Source organism: Carcharodon carcharias, unplaced genomic scaffold (genome assembly GCF_017639515.1).
Source record: "Carcharodon carcharias isolate sCarCar2 unplaced genomic scaffold, sCarCar2.pri scaffold_905_ctg1, whole genome shotgun sequence".
NCBI classification, from domain to species: domain Eukaryota; kingdom Metazoa; phylum Chordata; class Chondrichthyes; order Lamniformes; family Lamnidae; genus Carcharodon; species Carcharodon carcharias.
In genome coordinates this window covers 43,793-64,571 of record NW_024471151.1, presented here as the reverse complement: position 1 = coordinate 64,571, position 20,779 = coordinate 43,793, and the positions used below count along the sequence as shown (strand labels likewise).

At 54.9% G+C, this 20,779-nt stretch overlaps 1 protein-coding gene across 1 annotated transcript in view; it reads right to left on the bottom strand.

Annotated features, from left to right (window-relative positions):
* Positions 1-5,195: 5,195 nt before the first annotated feature.
* Positions 5,196-20,779, bottom strand: part of LOC121275214 (ankyrin repeat and fibronectin type-III domain-containing protein 1-like) — a gene marked incomplete at both ends in the record, with an annotated part of 56,909 nt that continues 41,325 nt past the window's right edge. Inside the window, 5 exons of the mRNA XM_041182640.1 lie at positions 5,196-5,343; positions 10,901-11,067; positions 12,122-12,337; positions 14,099-14,215; positions 14,722-14,854. Coding sequence (XP_041038574.1) covers positions 5,196-5,343; positions 10,901-11,067; positions 12,122-12,337; positions 14,099-14,215; positions 14,722-14,854 — 781 coding nt within the window. The remainder of the gene's footprint in view (positions 5,344-10,900; positions 11,068-12,121; positions 12,338-14,098; positions 14,216-14,721; positions 14,855-20,779) is intronic.

Below are 20,779 nucleotides of genomic sequence, written 5' to 3'. Positions count from 1 at the left end.
ACAGTGAGGGGTGTGGGGTTTATCAGTGTGTTACAGTGAGGGGTATGGTGTATATCATTGTTACAGTGAGGGGTGTGGGGTATATCAGAGTGTTACAGTGAGGGGTGTGGGGTATATCAGAGTGTTACATTGAGGGGTGTGGGGTATATCAGAGTTTTACAGTGAGGGGTGTGGGATATATCAGAGTTTTACAGTGAGGGGTGTGGGATATATCAGAGTGTTACAGTGAGGGGTGTGGGTTATATCAGTGTTACAGTGAGGGGTGTGCGGTATATCAGTGTGTTACAGTAAGGGTTGTGGTGTATATCATGGTGTTACAGTAAGGGGTGTGCGGTATATCAGTGTTACAGTGAGGGGTGTGGGGTATATCAGAGTGTTACAGTGAGGGGTGTGGTGTATATCAGAGTGTGACCGTGAGAGGTGTGGGGTATATCAGAGTTTTACAGTGAGAGGTGTGGGGTATATCAGAGTGTTACAGTGAGGGTTGTGGGCTATATCAGAGTGTTACAGTGAGGGGTGTGGGGTATATCAGTGTGTTACAGTGAGGGGTGTGGGGTATATCAGTGTTACAGTGAGGGGTGTGGGTTATATCAGTGTTACAGTGAGGGGTGTGGGATATATCAGAGTGTTACAGTGAGGGGTGTGGGGCATATCAGAGTGTTACAGTGTGGGTTGTGGGGTATATCAGTGTTACAGTGGGGGGTTTGGGATATATCAGAGTGTTACAGTGAGGGTTGTGGGGTATATCAGGGTGTTACAGTAAGGTGTGTGGTGAATATCAGTGTTACAGTGAGGGGTGTGGGGTATATCAGAGTGTTACAGTGAGGGGTGTGGGTTATATCAGAGTGTTACTGTGAGAGGTGTGGGGTATATCAGAGTGTTACAGTGAGAGGTGTGGGGTATATCAGAGTGTTACAGTGAGAGGTGTGTGGTATATCAGAGTGTTACAGTGAGGGGTGTGGGGTATATCAGAGTGTTACAGTGAGAGGTGTGGTGTATATCAGAGTGATACAGTGAGGGGTGTGGGGTATATCAGTGTTACAGTGAGGGGTGAGGTGTGTATCAGAGTGTTACAGTGAGGGGTGTGGGTTATATCAGAGTGTTACAGTGAGAGGTGTGGGGTATATCAGTTTGTTACAGTGAGGGGTGTGGGATATATCAGAATGTTACTGTGAGGGGTTTGGGTTATATCATTGTGTTACAGTGAGGGGTGTGGGATATATCAGATTGTTACAGTGAGGGTTGTGGGGTATATCAGTGTGTTACAGTGAGGGGTGTGGGATATATCAGAGTGTTACAGTGAGGGGTGTGGGGTATATCAGTGTTACAGTGAGGGGTGTGGGGTATATCAGAGTGTTACAGTGAGGGTTGTGGGGTATATCAGGGTGTTACAGTAAGGTGTGAGGGGTATATCAGTGTTACAGTGAGGGGTGTGGGGTATATCAGAGTGTTACAGTGAGGGGTGTGGGGTATATCAGAGTGTTACAGTGAGAGGTGTGGGGTATATCAGAGTTTTACAGTGAGAGATGTGAGGTATATCAGAGTGAAACAGTGAGGGTTGTGGGGTATATCAGAGTGTTACAGTGAGGGGTGTGGGGTATATCAGTGTGTTTCAGTGAGGGGTGTGGGGTATATCAGTGTTACAGTGAGGAGTGTGGGGTATATCAGAGTGTTACAGTGAGGGGTGTGGGTATATCAGTGTTACAGTGAGGGGTGTGGGGTATATCAGAGTGAAACAGTGAGGTTTGTGGGGTATATCAGAGTGTTACAGTGAGGGGTGTGGGGTATATCAGAGTGTTACAGTGAGGGGTGTAGGGTATATCAGAGTGTTACAGTGAGATGTGTGGGGTATATCAGAGTGTTACAGTGAGGGGTGTGGGGTATATCAGAGTGTTACAGTGAGGGGTGTGGGGTATATCAGAGTGTTACAGTGAGGGGTGTGGGGCATATCAGAGTGTTACAGTGAGGGGTGTGGGGTATATCAGTGTTACAGTGGGGGGTTTGGGATATATCAGAGTGTTACAGTGAGGGTTGTGGGGTATATCAGGGTGTTACAGTAAGGTGTGTGGTGTATATCAGTGTTACAGTGAGGGTGTGGGGTATATCAGTGTGTTCCAGTGAGGGGTGTGGGGTATATCAGAGTGTTACAGTGAGAGGTGTGGGGTATATCAGAGCGTTACAGTGAGAGGTGTGGGGTATATCAGAGTGTTACAGTGAGGGGTGTGGGATATATCAGAGTGTTACAGTGATAGGTGTGTGGTATATCAGAGTGTTACAGTGAGGGGTGTGGGGTATATCAGATTGTTACAGTGAGGGGTGTCGGGTGTATCAGTTTGTTACAGTGAGGGGTATGGGGTATATCAGTGTTACCGTGAGGGGTGTGGGCTTTATCAGAGTGTTACATTGAGAGGTTTGGTGTATATCAGTGTTACAGTGAGGGGTGTGGGGTGTATCAGTTTGTTACAGTGAGGGGTATGGGGTATATCAGTTCTAAAGTGGGGGGTGTGGGGTGTATCAGTGTTTTACAGTGAGGGGTATGGGTTATATCAGTGTTACAGTGAGGGGTGTGGGGTGTATCAGTGTGTTACAGTGAGGGTTGTGGGGTATATCAGTGTTACAGTGAGGGGTGTGGGGTTTATCAGTGTGTTACAGTGAGGGGTATGGTGTATATCATTGTTACAGTGAGGGGTGTGGGGTATATCAGAGTGTTACAGTGAGGGGTGTGGGGTATATCAGAGTGTTACAGTGAGGGGTGTGGGATATATCAGAGTGTTACAGTGAGGGGTGTGGGTTATATCAGTGTTACAGTGAGGGGTGTGCGGTATATCAGTGTGTTACAGTAAGGGTTGTGGTGTATATCATGGTGTTACAGTAAGGGGTGTGCGGTATATCAGTGTTACAGTGAGGGGTGTGGGGTATATCAGAGTGTTACAGTGAGGGGTGTGGTGTATATCAGAGTGTGACCGTGAGAGGTGTGGGGTATATCAGAGTTTTACAGTGAGAGGTGTGGGGTATATCAGAGTGTTACAGTGAGGGTTGTGGGCTATATCAGAGTGTTACAGTGAGGGGTGTGGGGTATATCAGTGTGTTACAGTGAGGGGTGTGGGGTATATCAGTGTTACAGTGAGGGGTGTGGGTTATATCAGTGTTACAGTGAGGGGTGTGGGATATATCAGAGTGTTACAGTGAGGGGTGTGGGGCATATCAGAGTGTTACAGTGTGGGTTGTGGGGTATATCAGTGTTACAGTGGGGGGTTTGGGATATATCAGAGTGTTACAGTGAGGGTTGTGGGGTATATCAGGGTGTTACAGTAAGGTGTGTGGTGAATATCAGTGTTACAGTGAGGGGTGTGGGGTATATCAGAGTGTTACAGTGAGGGGTGTGGGTTATATCAGAGTGTTACTGTGAGAGGTGTGGGGTATATCAGAGTGTTACAGTGAGAGGTGTGGGGTATATCAGAGTGTTACAGTGAGAGGTGTGTGGTATATCAGAGTGTTACAGTGAGGGGTGTGGGGTATATCAGAGTGTTACAGTGAGGGGTGTGTGGTATATCAGTGTTACAGTGAGGGGTGTGGGGTGTATCAGTGTGTTACAGTGTGGGGTATGGGGTATATCAGTGTTACAGTGAGGGGTGTGGGGTGTATCAGAGTGTTACATTGAGAGGTTTGGTGTATATCAGTGTTACAGTGAGGGGTGTGGGGTGTATCAGTTTGTTACAGTGAGGGGTATGGGGTATATCAGTGCTAAAGTGGGGGGTGTGGGGTGTATCAGTGTTTTACAGTGAGGGGTATGTGGTATATCAGTGTTACAGTGAGGGGTGTGGGGTGTATCAGTGTGTTTCAGTGAGGGTTGTGGGGTATATCAGTGTTACAGTGAGGGGTGTGGGGTTTATCAGTGTGTTACAGTGAGGGGTATGGGGTATATCATTGTTACAGTGAGGGGTGTGGGGTATATCAGAGTGTTACAGTGAGGGGTGTGGGGTATATCAGAGTGTTACATTGAGGGGTGTGGGGTATCTCAGACTGTCACAGTGAGGGGTGGTTTGGCATATCAGTGTTACAGTGAGGGGTTTACGGTATACCGGAGAGTGTTACAGTGAGGGGTGTGGGTTATATCAGAGTGTTACAGTGAGAGGTGTGGGTTATATCAGTGTTACTGTGAGGGGTGTGGGATATATCAGAGTGTTACAGTGAGGGGTGTGGGGCATATCAGAGTGTTACTGTGAGGGTTGTGGGGTATATCAGGGTGTTACAGTAAGGTGTGTGAGGTATATCAGTGTTACAGTGAGGGGTGTGGGGTATATCAGAGTGTTACAGTGAGGGATGTGGGGTATATCAGTGTTACAGTGAGGGGTTTGCGGTGTATCAGAGTGTTATATTGAGAGGTTTGGTGTATATCAGTGTTACATTGAGGGGTGTGGGGTGTATCAGTTTGTTACAGTGAGGGGTATGGGGTATATCAGTGTTACAGAGGGGGTGTGGGGTGTATCAGTGTGTTACAGTGAGGGGTATGGGGTATATCAGTGTTACAGTGAGGGGTGTAGGGTGTATCAGTGTTTTACATTGAGGGGTGTGGCGTATATCAGTGTTACAGTGAGGGGTGTGGGGTATTTCAGTGTGTTACAGTGAGGGGTATGGGGTATATCAGTGTTACAGTGAGGGGTGTGGGGTATATCAGAGTGTTACAGTGAGGGGTGTGGGGTATATCAGAGTTTTACATTGAGGGGTGTGGGGTATATCAGAGTGTCACAGTGAGGGTTGTGGGGTATATCAGTGTTACAGTGAGGGGTGTGGTGTATAGCAGAGTGTTACAGTGAGGGGTGTGGGTTATATCAGTGTTACAGTGAGGGGTGTGGGGTGTATCAGAGTGTTACAGTGAGGGGTGTGGGGTATATCAGAGTGTTACAGTGAGGGGTGTGGGGTATATCAGAGTGTTACAGTGAGGGGTGTGGGGTATATCAGAGTGTTACAGTGAGGGGTGCGGGGTATATCAGATTGTTGCAGTGAAGGGTGCGGGCTATATCAGAGTGTTACAGTGAGGGGTGTGAGTTATATCAGAGTGTTACTCGCTGTCATGTGAATGTTCCCCCCAGCTGACCACCCCACACCCCACCTCTGCGATCAGGCTCCCCTTGAATGTGCTGTGAGTGACAGTGTCTCTGCGATTGTGAGGCTGATCCTTGTGATGACGCTACCTGCTGTATCGGTAGGTTTATGTATTTCAGCAAAGCTTTGACAGCTGTTTGCAGTTGGAAGAAAAGTGCAGTCTGTGTATTTGCTGTCTCCGCCTCAGCACTCAGTAAGTCAGGATCCGACATCCTCTGCACCCACTCCCAGTCTTCCCTGCAGGAAAGAAATATTTAAAGATGCACAAATACAGCTAGAGATACATGGAATCACCAGAGCCCACCTGTTCCATTGTGCCTTCGCTAACTCTTCGAAAGAGTTATTCCCACTCCCCCTACTCTTTCTCCAAGGCCCTGCAATTTTTTATCCTATTCTGTTTTAAACGTTATTATTGATTCCGGTTGCACCACCTGCCTTTGATGTAGTGCCTTCCAGATCTTGCTGCATAAAAAACACTCCTCACCTCTCCCTCTGCATTGTTTGCCGATTACCCTCAGCATATCCCTCCACATTAGAAACAGATTTTCCTTATTGACTCACATCTCCACATGAACATGCCAATTAGGAGCAGGAGTAGGCCATTCGGCCCCTCGAGCCTGCTCTGCCATTTGATAAGATCATGGCTGATCTTTCTGTGGCCTCAGCTCCACATTCCTGTATGCCCCCTATGCCCTTTGACTCCTGGTTAACCAAAAATCTGTCAACCCAGCCGTAAAAAGATTCAATCACCCAGCATCCACCACTCTGGGGGACAGAATTCCAGAGACTAATAAGCCTCAGAGAGACACATATTCTCATCACCATCCTCAATGGGAGACCCTTTATATTTAAACTATCCCCTCGTTCTAGTCTCTCCCACAAGGGAAAACATCCCTTTAGCATCCACCCTGTCAAGTCCCCTCAGGATCTTAAAACATCACCTCTCATTTTTCTAAACTCCAATGGATAGCAGTTCAACCTGTGCAAAGTGGTGCGTAGTGGTATTCTCACTGGACTAGTGATCCAGAGACCCAGGGTAATGTAATGCTCTAGGGACCCAGGTGCAAATCCAATAATTTCTTTTTAAAATCTGGAATTAAAGTTTAATGATGACTATGAAACCAATGACGATTGTTGTAAAAACCCATCTGGTTCACTAATGTTTTTTAGGGAAGGAAATCTGCCATCCTTACCTAGTCTGGCCTACATGTAACTCCAGATTCGCAGTAATGTGGTTGACTCTTAATCCCCTCTGAAATGGTCTGGCAAGCCACACAGTTGTACCAAACCGCTAAAAGGTCAATAAAAAGGAATGAAAGGACCACCCGGCATTGACCTACACACTGGAAAGGACAACAGCAAACCCAGCCCTGTCGACTCTGCAATGTCCTCCTTAGTAACATATAGGGGCTTGTGCCAAAATTGGGAGAGCTGTCTCACAGACTAGTCAAGCAACAGCCTGACATAGTCATCCTCATGGAATCATACCTTACAGATAACGTCCTAAACACCAGCATACCCATCCCTGGGCAGGTCCTGTCCCACTGGCAGGACAGACCCAGCAGAAGTGGGGGCACAGTCGTATACAGTCAGGAGGGAGTTGCCCTGGGAGTCCACAACATCAACTCCAGAACCCATGAAGTCTCATGGCATCAGGTCAAACACAGGCAAGGAAACCTCCTGCTGATTACCACATACCACCCCACCTCCATGTTGAATACCACTTGGAGGAAGCACTGAGGGTGACAAGGGCGCAGAATGTACTCTGGGTGGGTGTCTTCAATGTCCATCACCAAGAGTGGCTCGGTAGCACCACTACTGACTGAGCTGGCCGCGTCCTAAAGGACACAGCCATGAGACTGGGTCTGCGGCAGGTGGTGAGGGAACCAACAAGAGGGAAAAACATACTTGACCTCATCCTCACTAACCTGCCTGCTGCAGATGCATCTGTCCATGACAGTATCTGTAGGAGTGACCACCACACAGTCCATGCGAAGACAAAATGCTGTCTTCACATTGAGGATACCCTCCATCGTGTTGTGTGGCATTACCACCGTGCTAAATGGGATAGATTTCAAACAGATCTAGCAACTCAAGCCTGGGTATCCATGAGGTGCTGTGGGCCATCAGCAGCAGCAGAATTGGACTCAACCACAATCTGTAACCTCACAGACCAGCGTAACCCCCAGTTTACCAAAACCATCAAGCCAGGGGATCAACCCCACCACACCCACCCCACCCCCACCCACACACACTGTCCCCACCCCCACACACCCTCCCCACCCCCACACACTGTCCCCACCCCCACACACCCTCCCCACCCCCACACACCCTCCCCACCCCCACACACTGTCCCCACCCCCACACACCCTCCCCACCCCCACACACCCTCCCCACCCCCACACACTGTCCCCACCCCCACACACCCTCCCCACCCCCACACACCCTCCCCACCCCCACACACTCTCCCCACCCCCACACAACCTCCCCACCCCCACACACTGTCCCCACCCCCACACACCCTCCCCACCCCCACACACCCTCCCCACCCCCACCACACCCCCACACACCCTCCCCACCCTCACACACCCTCCCCACCCCCACACACTCTCCACACCCCCTCCCCACCCCCACACACCCTCCCCACCCCCACCACAACCCTCCCCATCCCCAACACACCCAGCCCCACCCCCACACACTGTCCCCACCCCCACACACCCTCCCCACCCCCACACACCCTCCCCACCCCCACCACACCCCCCACACACCCTCCCCCACCCCTCACACACCCTCCCCACCCCCCACACACTCTCCACACCCCCTCCCCACCCCCCACACACCCTCCCCATCCCCAACACACCCGCCCCACCCCCACACACTGTCCCCACCCCCACCCCACCCCCACACACCCTCCCCACCCCCACCACACCCTCCCCACCCCCACACACTGTCCCCACCCCCACCCCACCCCCACACACCCTCCCCACCCCCACCACACCCTCCCCACCCCCACACACTGTCCCCACCCCCACACACCCTCCCCACCCCCACACACCCTCCCCACCCCCACACACTCTCCCCACCCCACACACCCACCCCATCCCCAACACACCCTCCCCACCCCCACACAATGTCCCCACCCCCACACACCCTCCCCACCCCCACACACTGTCCCCACCCCCACACACCCTCCCCACCCCCACACAACCTCCCCACCCCCACACACCCTCCCCATCCCCAACACACCCTCCCCACCCCCACACAATGTCCCCACCCCCACACACCCTCCCCACCCCCACACACTGTCCCCACCCCCACACACCATCCCCACCCCCACACACCCTCCCCACCCCCACCACACCCTCCCCACCCCCACCACACCCTCCCCACCCCCACACACCCTCCCCACCCCCACACACTCTCCCCACCCCCACACACCCTCCCCACCCCCACACACTCTCCCCACCCCCACACACCCTCCCCACCCCCACACACTGTCCCCACCCCCACACACCCTCCCCACCCCCACACACTCTCCCCACCCCCTCCCCACCCCCACACACCCTCCCCACCCCCACACACCCTCCCCACCCCCACCACACCCTCCCCACCCCCACCACACCCTCCCCACCCCCACACACCCTCCCCACCCCCACACACTGTCCCCACCCCCACACACTCTCCCCACCCCCACACACCCTCCCCACCCCCACACACCCTCCCCACCCCCACACACTGTCCCCACCCCCACACACTCTCCCCACCCCCACACACCCTCCCCCACCCCCACACACCCTCCCCACCCCCACACACCGTCCCCACCCCCACCACACTCTCCCCACCCCCACACACCCTCCCCACCCCCACACACCCTCCCCACCCCCACACACCCTCCCCACCCCCACACACTGTCCCCACCCCCACACACCCTCCCCACCCCCACACACCCTCCCCACCCCCACACACCCTCCCCACCCCCACACACTGTCCCCACCCCCACACACCCTCCCCACCCCCACACACTGTCCCCACCCCCACCACACCCTCCCCACCCCCACACACCCTCCCCACCCCCACACACCCTCCCCACCCCCACACACTGTCCCCACCCCCACCACACCCTCCCCACCCCCACACACCCTCCCCACCCCCACACACCCTCCCCACCCCCACACACCGTCCCCACCCCCACCACACCCTCCCCACCCCCACACCCCCACCCCACCCCCACACACCCTCCCAACCCCCACACACTGTCCCCACCCCCACCACACCCTCCCCACCCCCACACACCCTCCCCACCCCCACACACCCTCCCCACCCCCACACACCCTCCCCAACCCCCACACACTGTCCCCACCCCCCACCACACCCTCCCCACCCCCACACACTGTCCCCACCCCCACACACCCTCCCCACCCCCACACACCCTCCCCACCCCCACCACACCCTCCCCACCCCCACCACACCCTCCCCACCCCCACACACCCTCCCCACCCCCACCACACCCTCCCCACCCCCACACACCCTCCCCACCCCCACCACACCCACCCCACCCCCACACACTGTCCCCACCCCCACACACCCTCCCCACCCCCACCCCACCCCCACACACCCTCCCCACCCCCACCCCACCCCCACACACTGTCCCCACCCCCACACACTGTCCCCACCCCCCACACACCCTCCCCACCCCCACCCCACCCCCACACACCCTCCCCACCCCCACACACCCTCCCCACCCCCACACACCCTCCCCACCCCCACCCCACCCCCACACACCCTCCCCACCCCCACACACCCTCCCCACCCCCACCCCACCCCCACCCCACCCCCACACACCCTCCCCACCCCCACCCCACCCCCACCCCACCCCCACACACCCTCCCCACCCCCACACACCCTCCCCACCCCCACACAGCCTCCCCACCCCCACCCCACCCCCACCCCACCCCCACACACCCTCCCCACCCCCACCCCACCCCCACACACCTCCCCACCCCCACACACCCTCCCCACCCCCACACACCCACCCCACCCCCACCCCACCCCCACACACCCTCCCCACCCCCACACACCCTCCCCACCCCCACACAGCCTCCCCACCCCCACCCCACCCCCACCCCACCCCCACACACCCTCCCCACCCCCACACACTGTCCCCACCCCCACACACCCTCCCCACCCCCACACAGCCTCCCCACCCCCACCCCACCCCCACCCCACCCCCACACACCCTCCCCACCCCCACACACCCCTCAGAAGCTCTCCAATCCCCCACAAACTTTCTCTTTCCCCCGCACGTCTTTCATTCTTCCCACACCCCCTGCCCTCCCCCAACAAATGCGCCCTGACCCCCATATACACCCCTCTCTACACACCCAGCCCCTCCCCCCTCCCCCACCTCTCTGTCCTTCTCTACAATAGATGTTCAGGATTTGTTATTTTGCTGCTGCATTATTAAAAATCAGTCGGTAGCGATGAGGTGACCATAACCAAGAACGTTGTTGGTAGACGAGGCACATAATGTCCCAGAAAGGTTCTTTTAGGATTTCAGCTGAAATGTGCAGAGGTTGATAACATTACCAGAATATATTATAATCAAATAGCGTTAAAAATGAAATCCTGGCACTAATCACAGGCATGCATTGAAAATAAGGGTTCAGATTCCAGGAGATTTAAATTACTCAGCTGGCCTGGAATTGGACAAACAATTGTGAGGCGGAGAAGGGGTAATTTTGCAGCTCTGATTGATACAGGACAGTTTGACAGGAGGTCAGACAAGTTGTCCTACCTGGAAACATTGCTGTTATCGCGAACCTTAACATGGCAAAGCATGTTGGGCATCCGGGATGGGACTAGGACCTTGATCTGATCGACAGAACTGCACAGCTTCAAATAGCCCAAATACAGCCCGGGGTTCAATCTTTTCTGACTCCTTCTGTGGTACGACAAGACATCCTGCAAGAGACCAGGAGAGAAAATATCAGTACTGACCACTCCCACAGCATGAACAGACTTGAAAATGTTTGAAGAGAAATTGAGATGAAGGACTCATGGCGAGATATGACTAGAAAATAGTAGAGGACAGGCAAATAACAAATAACAAGAAGGGAGCACAGAATACATTTCACACCAGGCAGATCCTCGTCATATTGTACAAGGGTGGGCATGAGAAGATCCAGTTCTCAGCACAGGTATAGCACGGGCTTAGATACAGAGTAAAGCTCCCTCTACACCGTCCCCATCAAACACTCCCAGGACAGGTACAGCACGGGGTTAGATACAGAGTAAAGTTCCCTCTACACTGTCCCCACCAAACACTCCCAGGACAGGTACAGCACGGGGTTAGATACAGAGTAAAGTTCCCTCTACACCGTCCCCATCAAACACTCCCAGGGCAGGTACAGCACGGGGTTAGATACAGAGTAAACTTCCCTCTACACTGTCCCCACCAAACACTCCCAGGACAGGTACAGCCCGGGATTAGATACAGAGTAAAGTTCCCTCTACACCGTCCCCATCAAACACTCCCAGGACAGGTACAGCACGGGGTTAGATACAGAGTAAAGCTCCCTCTACACTGTCCCCATCAAACACTCCCAGGGCAGGTACAGCACGGGGTTAGATACAGAGTAAAGTTCCCTCTACACTGTCCCCATCAAACACTCCCAGGACAGGTACAGCACGGGGTTAGATACAGAGTAAAGCTCCCTCTACACTGTCCCCATCAAACACTCCCAGGACAGGTACAGCACGGGGTTAGATACAGAGTAAAGTTCCCTCTACACTGTCCCCATCAAACACTCCCAGGACAGGGACAGCACAGGGTTAGATAAAGAGTAACGCTCCCTCTACACCGTCCCCATCAAACACTCCCAGGACAGGTACAGCACGGGGTTAGATACAGAGTAAAGTTCCCTCTACACTGTCCCCATCAAACACTCCCAGGACAGGTACAGCACGGGGTTAAATAAGAGTAAAACTCCCTCTACACTGGAATTTTGGTACAAACCTGGATTGTTATGAGTAACACATCAAGTGCTGTTGGTTCCTCTGGACTGGACAATGACTTCCTTTGGCTTTGAAACTTGCAGATCCGGATCCACTTGCCATTGATGAATGAATGCTGACTCTCCAGCTCCCTCACCGTCACCAACAGCACATTTCCATGTCGATCCTTGATGGGCTCATAGTAAACTCTGCCCAGGTTCTGGGTGCCAAGTAATGTCTATAGGAGGACAATACAGCAGTGAGCTACAGCCAGGGAACTCTGTCAGAACATCAAGTATTCCATCAGAATACCATTACATAGGTCAGTATGCTCAGCAGACAACTGGAGAGACACCAAGCTTTCAATGGGATCAGACACTACACATGCCTTGGTAAAAAACATACGAACATAGGATCAAGAGTAGGGCAATCAGCCTGTCAAGCCTGGTCCACCATTCAATTAGTGCATGGTTAATCATCTACCTCAATGCCACTTTCTCACACTATCCTTATATCCCTTAATGTCGTCAGTCTCCAGAAATCTATCAATTTCTGTCCTAAACATGCTGAATGATTGAGCTCCCACAGCCCTCTGGGATGGAGAATTCCAAAGATTCACCAGGCTCAGAGATGTAAGTGCATTGGAAACAGTTCAGAGAAGGTTTGCCAGACTAACAGGAGGAATGGATGGGTTGTCTTGTGAGGAAAGGCTGGACAGGTTAGGCCTGTATCTGCTGGAGTTTAGAAGATTAAGAAGTGACTTGATTAAAATCTTTAAGATCCTGAGGGGGGATGTGGAAAGGATGTTTCCTCATGTGGGAGAATCTAGAACTAGGGGTCACTGTTTAAAAATAAGGGATCGCTCATTTAACAGAGAGATGAGGAGAAATTTTTTCTCTTAGAGGGTCGTGAATCTTTGAAACCCTCTTCCTCAAAAGGCAGTGAAAAAAGAGTCTTTGAATATTTTTAAGGCAGAAGTAGATAGATTCTTGATTATTAAGGGATTGAAAGGTTATTGGGGGCAGGTAGGAATGTGGGGTTGAGGTTACATTCAGATCAGCCATGGTCTTATTGAATGAAGAAGCAGGCTCGAGGGGCTGAGTGACCTACTCCTGCTCTTAACTCATATGTTCATGTTCAAATAAAGAAATTTCTCTTCATCTCAGTTCTAAATGGCCTGCCCCTCATCCTGAGATGATGACTCCTGGCTCTAGATTCACCAGCCAAGGGAAACATCTTATCTACATTCACCTGTCCCACCCTGTAAGAATTTTGTAAGTTTCTATGAGATCACCTCTCAGGCTACGAAACTCTAGAGAAGGAAGCCCAGTCTCCTCAATCTCTCCTCACAGACAATCCCTCCATCCCAGGGATTAATCTGGCGATCCTCTGTTGCACTCCCTCTATGGCAAGTATATCTTTCTTAGGAAAGGAGACCAAAACTGTACATAATATTTACTAATCTCCTGGATGGGACCTTTTCAAAAGCCTTCTGAAAATCTAAATAGACCACATCCACTGGTTCACCTTTATCTATGCTACAAGTAACATCCTCAAAAAACCTCCAACATGTTTGTCAAACATGATTTCACTTTCATAAATCCATGTTGACTTTGCCTAATTTTACCATTCCTTTCTTAAGGTCCAGTTATCACAATCTTTATAATAGATTCTAACATTTCCCTACTACTGACATCAAACTAACAGCTCTTCCTCCCTTGTTTAATAGTGGGGTTACATCCCTCTCCAACAGTTAGCATAGAGTAAAGCTCCCTCTACACTGTCCCCATCAAACACTCCCAGGACTGGTGCAGCACGGGGTTAGATACAGAGTAAACCTCCCTCTACACCATCCCCATCAAACACTCCCAGGGTAGGATTGCCTCTTGCTGCTAAGTACCAGGTTGGGTAAAGCTGCAGAATTTGGTGTAGCATGTTGGAAGAGCATGTGCGAATGACCATCCCTCCATCTCTCCAGCATCACTGACCTGGAACTGACCTGTAATTGAGTTACTGCATTCAGCATCTTGTGCCGTGCCTGCAGGGCTGAGGAGGAGGATGTGGAAATGGATAGGTTCTGCCGCAGCCACCTCACCTCTTCCCATGTACAAGATAGCTGAAAGAAATAAAGAAACTTTAATGTTGTGGTTGCTGCTGGAATAGGGTCACTGGTGTTTCTCCTACATGGAGCACAGTGTGCTGAGTTGTAGCCCTATCACAGAATGATACAGCACAGTGGCAGACCATGCAGTCCATATTCTGTCTCAGCTCTTTCAGAGTTATCCAATTAATGCAACTCATTCTCCATTCTCCCCATAATCCTGCACATTTCCCCAGTACAACTATTGTTCTAATTTCATTTTGAAAGTTACAATTGAATTTGCTTCCACTGACCTTTCAGGCAGCACATTCCAGATCACAACAACTTGTTTTGTAAATATTCTCCCTCAGTACTGACCCTCCGACAGTGCTGCACTCCCTCAGTACTGACCCTCTGACAGTGCAGTGTAATTATTGTGCGCAAATCACTGAACCCATGTCCTTCTGTCCAGAGCTGAGATTCTATCAATGATCCACAACTGACTAAATCTCAGAAAACCCGCTGAGGCTGTTTTCACAAACCTTTGTGAACCACAGAAAATCCTGCATCAGGGAGCTGGAGCAGGAATCATCTATCTCCATCATCGGGATCTGATCTTCGTTTGTTACCAGGAGATGATCTTTATGATAAAAGACAGCTGCAATATAAACTCCTCTGGGAAAAACAAGAGAAACATGTGTGGTCAGACAGCCTAACTCTCACACTCCCGCAGAACCCAGCTAATCCAGTGGCTTTATCCAGCACCCACCACCTCACTCACCATACACCACCTCCTGAGGCCTACAGGCTTTTGAGGTGAAGGCTGGAGTTGATGTGGGATGGGATGGGGGTGAGGATTTGGGATGAGGGTGGAGGTTTGGGATGGGGGAGGGAATTTGGGAAGGGGATGGGGGTTTGGGATGTGGGGTGGGGGTTTGGGATGGGGGATGGGAGGTTCGGAGGTGGGATGGGGGTTTGGATGTGGGGTGGGGGTTTGGGATGTGGGGTGGGGGTTTGGGATGGGGGTGGATGTTTGGGATGTGGGGTGGGGGTTTGGGATGGGGGTGGATGTTTGGGATGTGGGGTGGGGGTTTGGGATGGGGGTGGATGTTTGGGATGTGGGGTGGGGGTTTGGGATGGGGGTGGATGTTTGGGATGTGGATGTGGGTTTGGGATGGGGATGGGGGTTTGGGATGGGGATGGGTGTTTGGGATGTGGGGTGGGGGTTTGGGATGTGGGGTGGATGTTAGGGATGGGGGTGGGGGTTTGGGATGTGGGGTGGATGTTAGGGATGGGGGTGGATGTTTGGGATGGGGTGGGGGTTTGGGATAGGGATGGGGGTTTGGGATGGGGGATGGGGGTTTGGGATGGGGGTGGATGTTTGGGATGTGGGATGGGGGTTTGGGATGGGGGTGGATGTTTGGGATGTGGGATGTGGGTTTGGGATGGGGGTGGATGTTTGGGATGTGGGGTGGGGGTTTGGGATGGGGGTGGATGTTTGGGATGTGGGGTGGGGGTTTGGGATGTGGGGTGGGGGTTTGGGATGGGGGTGGGGGTTTGGGATGGGGGTGGATGTTTGGGATGTGGATGTGGGTTGGGGATGGGGATGGGGGTTTGGGATGGGGATGGGTGTTTGGGATGTGGGGTGGGGGTTTGGGATGTGGGGTGGATGTTAGGGATGGGGGTGGATGTTTGGGATGGGGTGGGGGTTTGGGATGGGGGTGGATGTTTGGGATGTGGGATGGGGGTTTGGGATGGGGGTGGATGTTTGGGATGTGGGATGTGGGTTTGGGATGGGGGTGGATGTTTGGGATGTGGGGTGGGGGTTTGGGATGGGGGTGGATGTTTGGGATGTGGGGTGGGGGTTTGGGAGAGGGGTGGGGGTTTTGGGAAGGGGTGTTGGGGTTTGGGAGGGGTGATGGGGGTTTGGGATGTGGGGTGGGTGTTTGGGATGTGGGGTGGATGTTTGGGATGGGGATGTGGGTTTGGGATGTGGGGTGGGTGTTTGGGATGGGGGTGGGTGTTTGGGATGTGGGGTGGATGTTTGGGATGGGGATGTGGGTTTGGGTTGGGGGGTGGGGGTTTGGGATGGGGGTGGGGGTTTGGGATGTGGGGTGGGGGTTTGGGATGGGGGTGGGGGTTTGGGATGTGGGGTGGGGGTTTGGGATGTGGGATGGGGGTTTGGGATGGGGGTGGGGGTTTGGGATGGGGTGGGGCTTTGGGATGTGGGATGGGGGTTTGGGATGTGGGATGGGGGTTTGGGATGTGGTGTGGGGGGTTGGGATGTGGGATGGGGGTTTGGGATGTGGGGTGGGGGTTTTGGGAAGGGGTGTTGGGGGTTTCGGATGTGGGGTGGGGGTTTGGGATGGGGGTGGGGTTTGGGATGTGGGGTGGGGGTTTGGGATGTGGGGTGGGGGTTTGGGATGTGGGGTGGGGGTTTGGGATGGGGGGTGGGGGTTTGGGATGTGGGGTGGGGGTTTGGGATGGGGATGGGACTTTGGGCTGGGGGTGGATGTTTGGGATGTGGGGTGGGGGTTTGGGATGTGGGGTGGGGGTTTGGGATGGGGATGGGGGTTTGGGATGTGGGGTGGGGGTTTGGGATGTGGGGTGGGGGTTTGGCATGGGGATGGGGGTTTGGGATGTGGGGTGGGGGTTTGGGATGGGGATGGGGGTTTGGGATGTGGGGTGGGGGTTTGGGATGGGGATGGGGGTTTGGGATGGGGGTGGGGATTTGGGATGTGGGGTGGGGGTTTGGGATGGGGATGGGGGTTTGGGATGTGGGGTGGGGGTTTGGGATGGGGATGGGGGTTTGGGATGTGGGATGGGGGTTTGGGATGTGGGGTGGGGGTTTTGGATGTGGGGTGGGGGTTTGGGATGGGGGTGGATGTTTGGGATGTGGGGTGGGGGTTTGGGATGGGGGTGGATGTTTGGGATGTGGGATGGGGGTTTGGGAAAGGGATGGGGGTTTGGGATGTGGGATGTGGGTTTGGGATGGGGGTGGGGGTTTGGGATGTGGGATGGGGGTTTGGGATGTGGGGTGGGGGTTTGGGATGGGGGTGGATGTTTGGGATGGGGATGGGGGTTTGGGATGTGGGATGTGGGTTTGGGATGGGGATGGGGGTTTGGGATGGGGATGGGGGTTTGGGATGTGGGATGGGGGTTTGGGATGTGGGGATGGGGGTTTGGGATGGGGGTGGATGTTTGGGATGGGGGTGGATGTTTGGGATGTGGGATGGGGGTTTGGGATGGGGGGTGTGGGTTTGGGATGGGGGGTGTGGGTTTGGGATGGGGGTGGGGGTTTGGGATGTGGGATGGGGGTTTGGGATGTGGGGTGGGGGTTTGGGATGGGGGTGGATGTTTGTGATGTGGGGTGGGGGTTTGGGATGGGGATGGGGGTTTGGGATGTGGGGATGGGGGTTTGGGATGGGGATGGGGGTTTGGGATGTGGGTTGGGTTTTGGGATGTGGGGATGGGGGTTTGGGATGTGGGGTGGGGGTTTGGGATGGGGATGGGGGTTTGGGATGTGGGGTGGGGGTTTGGGATGTGGGATGGGGGTTTGGGATGTGGGATGGGGGTTTGAGATGGGGGTGGGGGTTTGGGATGTGGGGTGGGAGTTTGGGATGGGGAAGGGGGTTTGGGAGGGGGGATGTGGGTTTGGGAGGGTGGATGGCGGTTTGGGATGGGGGTGGATGTTTGGGATGTGGGGTGGCGGTTTGGGATGTGGGATGGGGGTTTGGGATGGGGGTGGGTGTTTGGGATGGGGATGGGGGTTTGGGAGGGGGGATGGGGCTTTGGGAGGGGGGATGGGGGTTTGGGATGTGGGATGGGGGTTTGGGATGTGGCGTGGGGGTTTGGGATGTGGGGTGGGGGTTTGGGATGGGGGTGGGGGTTTGGGAGGGGGGTGGGGGTTTGGGATGTGGGGTGGGGGTTTGGGATGTGGGATGGGGGTTTGGGATGTGGGGTGGGGGTTTGGGATGTGGGATGGGGGTTTGGGATGTGGGGATGGGGGTTTGGGATGTGGGGTGGGGGTTTGGGATGTGGGGGTGGATGTTTGGGATGTGGGGATGGGGGTTTGGGATGTGGGATGGGGGTTTGGGAGGGGGATGGGGGTTTGGGATGTGGGGATTGGGGTTTGGGATGGGGGTGGATGTTTGGGATGTGGGATGGGGGTTTGGGATGTGGGATGGGGGTTTGGGATGTGGGGTGGGGGTTTGGGATGTGGGGTGGGGGTTTGGGATGTGGGGTGGGGGTTTGGGATGGGGGATGGGGGTTTGGGATGGGGATGGGGGTTTGGGATGGGGGTGGATGTTTGGGATGTGGGGTGGCGGTTTGGGATGTGGGATGGGGGTTTGGGATGGGGGTGGGGGTTTGGGATGGGGATGGGGGTTTGGGAAGGGGGATGGGGCTTTGGGAGGGGGGATGGGGGTTTGGGATGTGGGATGGGGGTTTGGGATGTGGGGTGGGGGTTTGGGATGTGGGGTGGGGGTTTGGGATGGGGGTGGGGGTTTGGGAGGGGGGTGGGGGTTTGGGATGTGGGGTGGGGGTTTGGGATGTGGGATGGGGGTTTGGGATGTGGGGTGGGGGTTTGGGATGTGGGATGGGGGTTTGGGATGTGGGGTGGGGGTTTGGGATGTGGGGTGGGGGTTTGGGATGTGGGGGGGGGGTTTGGGATGTGGGGGTGGATGTTTGGGATGTGGGGATGGGGGTTTGGGATGTGGGATGGGGGTTTGGGAGAGGGGATGGGGGTTTGGGATGTGGGATGGGGGTTTGGGAGGGGGATGGGGGTTTGGGATGTGGGGATTGGGGTTTGGGATGGGGGTGGATGTTTGGGATGTGGGATGGGGGTTTGGGATGTGGGATGGGGGTTTGGGATGTGGGGTGGGGGTTTGGGATGTGGGGTGGGGGTTTGGGATGGGGGATGGGGGTTTAGGATGGGGATGGGGGTTTGGGATGGGGGTGGATGTTTGGGATGTGGGGTGGGGGTTTGGGATGTGGGATGGGGGTTTGGGATGGGGGTGGGGTTTTGGGATGTGGGATGGGGGTTTGGGATGCGGATGGGGGTTTGGGATGTGGGGTGGGGGTTTGGGATGTGGGGTTTCGGTTTGGGATGGGGGTAGATGTTTGGGATGTGGGATGGGGGTTTGGGATGGGGGATGGGGGTTTGGGATGTGGGGTGGATGTTCGGGATGGGGATGGGGGTTTGGGATGTGGGTGGGGGTTTGGGATGGGGATGGGGGTTTGGGATGTGGGGTGGGGGTATGGGCGGGGGGTGGGGGTTTGGGATGGGGATGGGGGTTTGGGATGTGGGATGGGGGTTTGGGATGGGGGCTGGATGTTTGGGATAGGGGTGGGGGTTTGTGATGTGGGGTGGGGGTTTGGGATGTGCGGTGGGGGTTTGGGATGGGGGTGGATGTTTGGGATGTGGGATGGGGGTTTGGGATGGGGATGGGGGTTTGGGATGTGGGGTGGGGGTTTGGGATGGGGGTGGGGGTTTGGGATGGGGGTTGGGGGTTTGGGATGGGGATGGGGGTTTGGGATGTGGGATGAGGGTTTGGGATGGGGATGGGGGTTTGGGATGGGTATGGGGGTTTGGGATGTGGGGTGGGGGTTTGGGATGTGGGGTGGGAGTTTGGGATGTGGGATGGGGGTTTGGGAGAGGGGATGGGGGTTTGGGATGTGGGATGGGGGTTTGGGAGGGGGATGGGGGTTTGGGATGTGGAGATGGGCGTTTGGGATGGGGGTGGATGTTTGGGATGTGGGATGGGGGTTTGGGATGTGGGATGGGGGTTTGGGATGTGGGGTGGGGGTTTGGGATGTGGGGTGGGGGTTTGGGATGTGGGGTGGGGGTTTGGGATGTGGGGTGGGGGTTTGGGATGGGGGATGGGGGTTTGGGATGGGGATGGGGGTTTGGGATGGGGGTGGAAGTTTGGGATGTGGGGTGGGGGTTTGGGATGTGGGATGGGGGTTTGGGATGGGGGTGGGGTTTTGGGATGTGGGATGGGGGTTTGGGATGGGGAAGGGGGTTTGGGATGTGGGGTGGGGATTTGGGATGTGGGGTGTGGGTTTGGGATGTGGGGTGGATGTTTGGGATGGGGATGGGGGTTTGGGATGTGGGTTGGGGTTTGGGATGGGGATGGGGGTTTGGGATGTGAGGTGGGTGTTTGGGATGTGGGGTGGGTATTTGGGATGTGGGGTGGGTGTTTGGGATGGGGGTGGGGGTTTGGGATGTGGGATGTGGGTTTGGGATGGGAATGGGGGTTTGGGATGGGGATGGGGGTTTGGGATGTGGGATGGGGGTTTGGGATGTGGGGTGGATGTTTGGGATGGGGATGTGGGTTTGGGATGGGGGTGGGGGTTTGGGATGTGGGGTGGGGGTTTGGAATGGGGATGGGGGTTTGGGATGGGGATGGGGGTTTGGGATGTGGGGTGTGGGTTTGGGATGGGGGTGGATGTTTGGGATGTGGGGTGGGGGTTTGGGATGTGGGGTGGGGGTTTGGGATGTGGGGTGTGGGTTTGGGATGGAGGTGGGGGTTTGGGATGTGGGGTGGGGGTTTGGGATGTGGGGTGGGGGTTTGGGAGGGGGGATGGGGTTTAGGGATG